The sequence below is a fragment of the Phascolarctos cinereus genome, unplaced genomic scaffold (assembly GCF_003287225.1).
Source record: "Phascolarctos cinereus isolate Bilbo 61053 unplaced genomic scaffold, phaCin_HiC Scaffold_2;HRSCAF=192, whole genome shotgun sequence".
In the NCBI taxonomy this organism is placed as follows: Eukaryota; Metazoa; Chordata; class Mammalia; order Diprotodontia; family Phascolarctidae; genus Phascolarctos; species Phascolarctos cinereus.
Window position 1 is genome coordinate 43,518,924 of NW_027555625.1, and position 8,757 is coordinate 43,527,680.

The 8,757-nt window shown below is 49.0% G+C and overlaps 1 protein-coding gene across 4 annotated transcripts in view; it reads left to right on the top strand.

Annotated features, from left to right (window-relative positions):
* The window catches only part of ST3GAL2 (ST3 beta-galactoside alpha-2,3-sialyltransferase 2), a 55,723-nt gene extending 48,605 nt beyond the window's left edge, over window positions 1-7,118 (top strand). For all 4 annotated transcript variants that reach the window (XM_020963609.2, XM_020963611.2, XM_020963610.2 and 1 more), the window contains exons 4-7: window positions 2,479-2,658; window positions 3,092-3,137; window positions 3,762-3,881; window positions 4,573-7,118. In XM_020963609.2, coding sequence (XP_020819268.1) covers window positions 2,479-2,658; window positions 3,092-3,137; window positions 3,762-3,881; window positions 4,573-4,746 — 520 coding nt within the window. In that variant the 3' untranslated portion in view covers window positions 4,747-7,118. The remainder of the gene's footprint in view (window positions 1-2,478; window positions 2,659-3,091; window positions 3,138-3,761; window positions 3,882-4,572) is intronic.
* The last annotated feature ends 1,639 nt before the right edge of the window (window positions 7,119-8,757 follow it).

Here is an 8,757-nt window from a genome sequence, read left to right on the forward strand (position 1 = left end):
CGATGATGTCAGGAGGTGATGTCTTGACTTGCAAGTGAATTGGATTTAAGTGAGGCAGAGCCGTGCAAACTTTGCACCAGCCTCACTCTCTCTTCCAGAGGAACACTTTCAGGAGAGCCAGGAGTCTTGGGCATGCACATTTGACTGGAAGGGGATATTCCACACAATTTGTGGCACACTTTACAGAAACTTCGGCAACATAATAACAATAACAGTATTTATGTAGCACCTTTTGGAAAGTGCTACATGTCATTTCGTTTAATCCTCGCGACCACCCTAGGAAGTTGGTGCTATCATTGTCCCAACTTTACAGATGAGGAAACCAAGGCAGAGAGAAGTCAAGTGACTTGCCCAGGGCCATACAGCTAGTGAGTGTCTGAAGCAGGATTTGAACTCAGGTCCTCCCAACTCCAGGGACACTGTTGTAACCACAACGCCACCTAGCGGCCAAGACGCACAAACTTTGAGAATCCTGGCCTACCCTCTTCTGTGGGTTGAATTTATTATACAGGAAGCAATGTGGCCCTGTGGAAAGGTAAGAGAACTTGGGTTCAAATTCCACCTTTGAGACATAATCCCTGGGCTTCAATTTCTTCATTTATAAAAGCAAAAGCTTGAACCAGGCAGCTTCTGAAATACTTTCTGGCTCTTCTGTGTCCAGCTAGACCTGTGATCGTATTACCCTGCACATGAGGGCAATAACTCTGAAAAGTTTGGGGGTAAGGATGGACCACTAATAGATTTCCCAAAGGATCTGAAGCTCCCCGCCCTTTCCTCCACTGAGCTGAAGGCCTTGTACCAAAATGTTCAATTGTTCACTATTCCTGTGTGGGAATGTGCACTGGGGCCCCAGAGGAATCATCAGATGTAAAACCTAATGAGAGGCTGGGGATGTGGTGGTAAGGGTAATTTGTAGATGGTCTCTTTAAAGTGAGTGGATGGCAATAGTGAGAGTGATTGGGTTTCCAGGCAGTCGGTCTGTAAGCAGGAGGCATTTCAGTTGTGTCTGACTCTTTATGAACCCATTTGGGGTTTTCTTGGCAGAGATACTGGAGTGGTTTGCCATTTCCTTCTCCAGCTCATTTGAGGAAACTGAGATAAATAGGGTTAAATGACTTGCCCAGGGTCACATGGCTAGTAAGTGCCCGAGGCTAGATTTAAACAAAGGTCCTCCTGACTCCAGGGCTGGTACTCTATCCATTGTACCGCCTAGCTGCCCTTAAGCATTTATTAAGCACCTACTGTGTGCTGCATCTCCCTTCTGTCTCTTCTTTCTGCCCAGGGTTTTGGAAGGCCAAACCTGCTCAGTGTGTGAAGGAGAGTTTTCCGGGAAGATAGAATTTAAGATGGTCCCAGGAGGGTCCTGTGTGCCTGACATGAGAATAGAGGCTCTGGCCACTGATGCTGTGGCCAAGAGTCAAGGGTGTGACTTTAGGAGAGAATACCGGGGGTATCTGAAACCCCTCTGTGCTGCTGGGTGCCTGAGTACTCAAGAGAAAATGAAGATCCTGGAGATATTAACATAGAAACCCCCTCTTGCACTGCAGTCCTAAGAACAGAATATTGGGGTTTCTTTGACCTATCATGTTTTCCATCCCCTGATGTGACGGGTCTGCTGGTGGTTTCTCTTTAGCCCTCTAGGAGGGAGTCCTTATCTTTGCTCTTGACATAGCACTTTTCTTCATCCAAAGGCTTCAGCAGGTTTCCTGGGCCCTGGCCTGAGGCAGTCTTTTTCCTACTAGCCTGTTCCTTAATCAGAAAGAAAAAGATGAAGATGAATCCCTCATCCATTGGTTCAAGCATCGTCTCCAGCTAAGGTTGCACCTGGGCATCTCACCATGCACCTGCTTGACTACGGCCTGGTGGCAAACTGTTCCCCATAGTCAGTTTAACTATGAATAATCATGCTCATGTCCACATGCGTACATTTTAACAGTTAATTGGCAATGGGTAGACAAGAGATGCCTTTCTGTCTTTTCCAAGGAGAGCCAAAATGTCTCTGAGTTTCAAAGAATGATAGTGAAAAGGGAACTGAAACATGTAGTTAGGTATCCGATGTCAGTAAAAGAGAAGGGTTTTTTAAGTTCATTAGGCGCTAGGCATCATAAGAAACCAAGGAAATTAGACCTGGACTGAAAATAGAAGCTGGGAACCAGGGGAGAGATGATGAGTTCAGATGTCTAGAAGGAGAGCCTGAGCCTGGACTGGGGTGAAAGACGGCTGGAGCCAGGCACGGAATTCTTCTCTCCTAGGAATATGGTTAAATGGTTCCTGGACCATGAATTGGCTGGACTTGGGCTGCTGGTTAGAGCAGTTCCTTCCAGACCAAGGATTCAAGAGCAGGCCGCGTTAAAGCTTTTGTATGTTAGATCTCTCTGCGCCTTCACTTCAGAAAGGGAGAAGAAAGGGCCCAGGTATGAGAATTCTGGAATTCAGGCCAATCGCCTAAGCTTTCTGTCCAACTTCTGTCCCGCTCAGGATGAACCAAGCCCCAACAGTGGGCTTTGAACAAGATGTTGGCAGCCGGACCACCCATCACTTCATGTACCCAGAGAGTGCCAAGAACCTGCCTGCCAATGTCAGCTTTGTGTTGGTCCCCTTCAAGGCCCTGGACTTGCTGTGGATCGCCAGTGCCTTGTCCACAGGACAGATCCGATTGTGAGGCCTTTCTCCTTGGGGATGGGGAGGATGAGGTTTTTAAAAAGTTTTCTGGTGGGGGGGGGGGTTCCTCTCACCCTGGGGTCTGGGTCTTGGAATCCTTGGCACACTCAGCTGAAAGGCCAAGGAGAAGTCGGTGGTGAGCAGGGTCCAGAGTGCTAGTTGGCCTAGGACCACTTCCAAGCTGTAACCTGCTGGGTGAAAAACAAGGGAAGGGAGCTCCTGAGCGCAATGGATAAGTAGCAGAGACAGGGCTCTTGATTTCTAGCCCTTTAACTGTAATTTACTCAATTCAACAAAATATTCCAGTGAGGAAGATTAATGTGGCAGCATATGCAGGGCACATTGGAATTGGGAGATTCCCAAGGCAGAAGAGTTCTGAGATGGGGCAAGCTGTACACCATGTTAAGTATGGCCTTCTCTCTGTTTACAGCACCTATGCTCCTGTGAAGTCCTTTCTCCGAGTGGACAAGGAAAAGGTAGGCTGCCTTGGCTTTGGGGTGAGGGGAAGAGGAAGGAATAAATATTGACGTGTAGCATTTATTATGTGCCAGGTACTGTGCTGAGCAACCCTGTGAGGGAGGTGATGGTATTATCATCCTCATTTGATAGATGAGGAAACTGAGGCAGACAATGGCCAAATGACTTGCCATGGGTCACACAGTAGTAAGTGTATGAGGCTGGATTTGAACTTTGGTTTCCCTGACTCCAGGCCCAGCACTCTGTGCACTGTGGCGCCACCTAGCTGCCCATTTTGTAATAGTAGTTTGATATCAGATCCTGGGATGGCCTATTTGCAAAAAGTGTTGGTACATCTCTGATGCTAGAAGTGCCTGGCCTGTTCTAGGCAACCAGTCCATGGGACACCTACTTGAGGGCTTCTGATGGCTCCTCGACCCCTATCCATTGATAACCTTCAGTTGTCCCATGTCGAGCACCTACCTCATGAGGGATAAAGTCCAACTACAGACATCAGGAATTACCAGGGTCAACTAGAAGCAGCTGGTAAAGGGGCCAGAGCTGCCCGAAGGCATCCTTGTGGCTTTGGAAACACCCCGCCCCTCCCCAGCTTTCTCCTGATCAGTTGGCTTCTCACGTCCTAGGTCCAGATCTACAACCCAGCCTTCTTCAAGTATATTCACGACAGGTGGACAGAGCATCACGGGCGCTACCCTTCCACAGGCATGCTGGTGCTCTTCTTCGCTTTACACGTGTGTGATGAGGTAGGTGAGCCAGGGGACCTTGGGCACCCTCCCTCCCCTAGTCCTGTGAGGTAGGAAAGGTCCAGATTTAGGAACAAAGACCAAATCCTGATCTTCCCAGATCCCTCTTGGAGATTATCAGGCAGAAACTGACTCACTTTGATCTCTCCCTGGTTCATAGACTGAAAATCCCTAAGATACTAAATAAATAGGTTAATAATAATAACAGCCAGCATTTATATAGCACTTATTATGTGCATTGTGTATCTTGGGTACTGGGCTAAGCATTTTATGATAGTTTTCTCATTTGATTCTCATAGCAACCCTGGGAGGTAGGTGCTGCTATTATCCTCATTTTACAGATGAGGAAACTGAGGCAAGGAGAGAGGACTTGCCCAAGGTCACACAGCTAGTAAGTATCTGGATTTGAACTCAGGGCCTGGAGCTTCGGGCATTGTTTTATGTAGCTAAAATTGACCCCTAATACAAGGTATCCAGTATCTCCACTGGCACTTTGAGCCTATTCCTCCTCTCAGCAAGTCTTTCCTTAACTGAAACTTCTGGCTGTTCACGAGGTGGGTGATATGAGACTATCCATCCAAGGACCTTTGGAAGGGAGAAGATTGGACCAACAGGCCATTCCTGACCCAAACGCTTTCAGCTCTGCTCCTGTCCCTCGGCTGACCCATGCCTTCTTTACTTCTGATCACAGGTGAACGTTTACGGGTTTGGGGCGGACAGTCGAGGCAATTGGCACCATTACTGGGAGAATAACCGCTACGCTGGCGAGTTCCGGAAGACGGGGGTACACGATGCGGACTTTGAAGCCCACATCATTGACATGCTGGCCAAGGCCAGCAAGATTGAAGTCTATCGGGGCAACTGAGCCCTGACCACCCAACTGTACCTTTCTGCTGCTGTGGCCAGAGGCGTAAGGGACCCACAGCTCTTCCTCTAGCTGGAGCCTGGAGGCCACTCACAAGGCACCTGCTTTGTTCCAGGAGTGTTGAAGTTCCCCAGTCAATCATGAGAGACTCCACTTGGAGTCTCCAAAACCAATCAGGAGCATCAGTCTTCCCCCCCCCCCCAATTATGAGAAGTCTGGAGAAAGGCCGACATCTGGCCCCAATCACAGGGTGACGGAGTGGAGGCTTTTGTTTTCCAAACCAATCACGAAGGACTCACGGAGGTGAGTCCAGTGCCTGTGACCCAGGGGCTCTGGCAGAGGCGAGTGACCTTCAGAGTCAAGCCAGTGGCTACTTTCCCCTCCCACATTTTTGGATTAGGGGTATTTTTTGTGTGTGGAATTACTATTATTATTTTAAATTTAAGGCAAACCAGTTGGTTTCAACAATCATCATGGTGGAAGCCGCAGTGGGCCATATTCAAGACATACCAGAGACTGGAGAGGAAGAGAGTTGAGCGGGTTAAGTCCCCCAGAAGCAGAAAGCTGCATCCCTATTTCTGGAGGCCCTTCCTAATCAGAGAGGAAGAAGGCTGGGGGAGCCCTTCCTAACGCACCCAACCAAGAGTGCATTGGAAAAGGGCACTTCTCCCATTTGCTGTCCTCCTCTTCTGGCCAGTCATCCTCTGGCCTGTTTGGAAAGGAAGGGAGGGGGATCACACCAAGGCTTTGCACGGTCTCTAAGACATAATCAGATTGTTTAGGGAAAGATGGTACACTGGCCTCTTGCGTTTGTGGGTAGCTTTGACCAAGAAGTCAAGGAGAAGCCCTTCCACAGCTCTTTAGGCACAGTTGATCCAGGATATTTCCATTATTTCCTCAGGGCTGGAGGGTAGAGTAGACCCCGCTGAAGCAAAATGCAATCATAGTGGGAACCCCAAGCGGCTTTGGGTGCCCTCATTCTGGCTGTCTCATCTCAACCTCCTCACCCCTTGGATTAGCACTTAACTGCCTCCCTATGGGAGAATCTTAGCTGGAGCTCCCAACTTCTCACTTGGGAAGTCGGCCCCTCCCTGGGGGTGGGGATGGAGAGATCCTAGAGCAGGGGGTGCAAGGATTATGGCCCTGGGCATTGGGGGAAGCCCAGGCATCTCAAATCCAACAGGCCTTCAATCCACAATCACTCCAGCCTCTCCTGTCCCTTTTCTTGGCCCGTGGCCCTCACTCTTCTGTGTACTCTGCTGTAAGGGGAGGACCAAGGCAAAGAAATCCCCCTGGGATCCAACCCTACTGTTTGTGCACTACTCAGACCAGCTTTGGGGAGCGACTCTTCCAGAAAGTTCTAGCTAAGGGGCTCTAACAATTCACCAGCTTGGTGCATGCATTACTGCCCTCCTCCCCCCCATGCCAGGTAGGTGCAGGGAGCCTGCTGGCTGGGGGGGTGGTGTGGGATCTGCTTCCTTTTCACCAAGTAGCTAACCTGAAGCTGCCAGCCTTGGCTTGGGCACCAAAAGGGGAGGGAGTGCTTTGGTTTTTTTTTTTTGTTTTGTTTTAAGCTAGCCATGCAACTTAGCCAGGAGCTTTGCTGGGGAGGGGTGGGCCTGCCCCCACTGCATGCCTCCTCCCCTTCATCCCTTCACTTTGGGTCTCTACCCACCCCCTGCCCGTTTCAGCTCTGGAAGGGGCAGCCAACGGTTACATTTTGACTCTCTGCTTGGCTGCCTTAACTCAGCTATGTCCCCAAGGGAAGACCTTGGTCGGATGCTAGCGCTTCAGAGTCAGGGGATCTTGGGAAGGGAGAGAGCAAAGGCTTCTGTGAAGCCGCCCCACTTCCTCCCTCAGCACTGACAGTCTCCACAATTCCTCCTGGGCAGACACCCACACTCACACTCCTGCACTCACAGCCTCTTTTAGGACAACAGGTCCCTTCCAGGAGGGCTGAGAAAACCCTGACCTGATGGGGCTGGGCAGTGTGGGCCTCTCTCCCAGTCAGTCCCAAGGGAAGGGGAGTAGGAATGAGATGGCTGGGACGGGGCAGGTTTTGCTGCCCTGCCTTTAGTAACAAGGCCTCCTCCACCAGTCCCAGAGTGACACAGGGGGCCTGCTAGTCCCATCCTAAAGCTTAGGGAAGAGGCTGTTTTGAGTGTTTAGAAGATGGGGGTGGGGTGGGAAATGCAGTCATGCCAAACAGTATTGAACGAAGTAATTTATTTCTTTTATATCATCATGGAATCCTGTTCTGGGAGACGTGGGTCTTGTGAGCTGGCCCACCTCTCCTTTTCTGCAATAGTTATTTAAATGAATACTTCTTTCTTTCTTGCCTCTTTATTAATTAAAAAGTTTTTAAAAAGTCATTTATGTACGGTCAGTTCTTCTGTTTGGAAGTGTCTTTTATCAAGACAGGAAGAATGAATGAATGAATGAGAAGTCATTTATTGAGCATTTACTATGCTTCAAACATTGTGCCCAGTGCTGGGGATACACATAGAAAACCAAGACACCCATTGCCTTCCAGGAGCTTCCATTCCAATAGGGAGAGACAACTATATACGGGGTGTCCCAAAAGTCTTAGTGCAGATGGAAGCTTTAATAGCTTTAAACTGCACTCTGATTTTTGGGACACCCTGAATGGCAGACAGGGAAGGAGGTTTTCGTCAGGGAAATCACAGGGAAAGGGAATTGATTGACGTGCCCTTTCCATGAGCAATGGTAGTATTGACTGATGTGATGACAGTTCTCAGAGTAAGAGGTGGAAAGGGGTTTCAGAACTGGGTGAAGGGGCAGGATCCCATTGGCATTAAGGGTTGAGTGGCACCTCCTGGGCATGATCTTTACAGGGGCTGTCTCTTGAGGGCCATTTTGTGTTTGGTGAGGCAACCGGGGTTAAGTGACTTGCCCAGGGTCACACAGCTAGTAAGTGTCAAGTGTCTGAGGCCGGATTTGAACTCAGGTCCTCTGACTCTAAGGCTGGAGCTTTATCCACTGTGCCATCTGGCTGCCCCTTGAGGGCCATTTTGGAGGGTGGATTGGGGTACAACAGGACAGGAGGCGAGTTTCTAAGGAGAGTTGATTTCTAAGACATGGTAACTCAGCTTCTCAGAATGTTGGAGAAGGGACTCATTTCGTACAACCTCCCTCATTTGACAGATATGGAAGCTGGGGCTTGGCAGTTTCAATGACTTGCCCAAGATCACACAACCCGAGCAGAATGTCTACTCTCCCAGAAGATCTCTCACCTTTTGCCCCTGCCCAGGAGTTTGCTGACTTAAAGGCCTCTAATGCAAACATTTTTAACCTGCAATCCACAGACTCTCAATGGGTCTGTGGATAGATTTCAAAGGGTTTGTGAACTTGGATGGGAGGAAGAAATTTCATCTTGATTTTCACTAACCTCTCAGGTGAAAATGAGCATTTCTTTCCATTATGAATGTAGGTAAAAAATATTCCAAGAAGGAGATGAGATATCTTGTTTGAGCAACTTTGAGTGGATCATTGTATAGCTGGATTATGGAGGACATGGAAGAAAGTAAGATATAAGGAAGAAGACTGTAAAGGAGGAAGAGTCCAGGTTGGGGGTGGGGAACCTTCAGTCTTGAGGCCTCATGTGGCCCTCTAGGTCCTCAGGTGTGGCCCTTGGAATCCAGTTGGATGCAGTTATAGTCCAGGTTATGAAAAGCTTTAAAATCCAGAGAAAGGAGTTTATCTTTGATTCTAGAGGTATTAGGTAGTGGGCCCCTGGAGCTCAGTGAGGCATGTTCATATGTGTGACATGGCCAGACCTTCAATCATCACCTTGGTTGCTGGTCTTTCCTTTAAGAGAAGTAGAAAACCAGCCACTGACCCCCCAAAAGTCGCCTATGAGAGAGGATTTAGGGCCAAGCTCTTGGGATCAGAAGATTCAACATTAAGGGGAGAGAATGGCTTGTTCCCTCTCTCAGGGGCAAAACATGCAAAGAGGGTGGCTCTTCTGCCCAGCTCAGCAGTCCAGTTAAG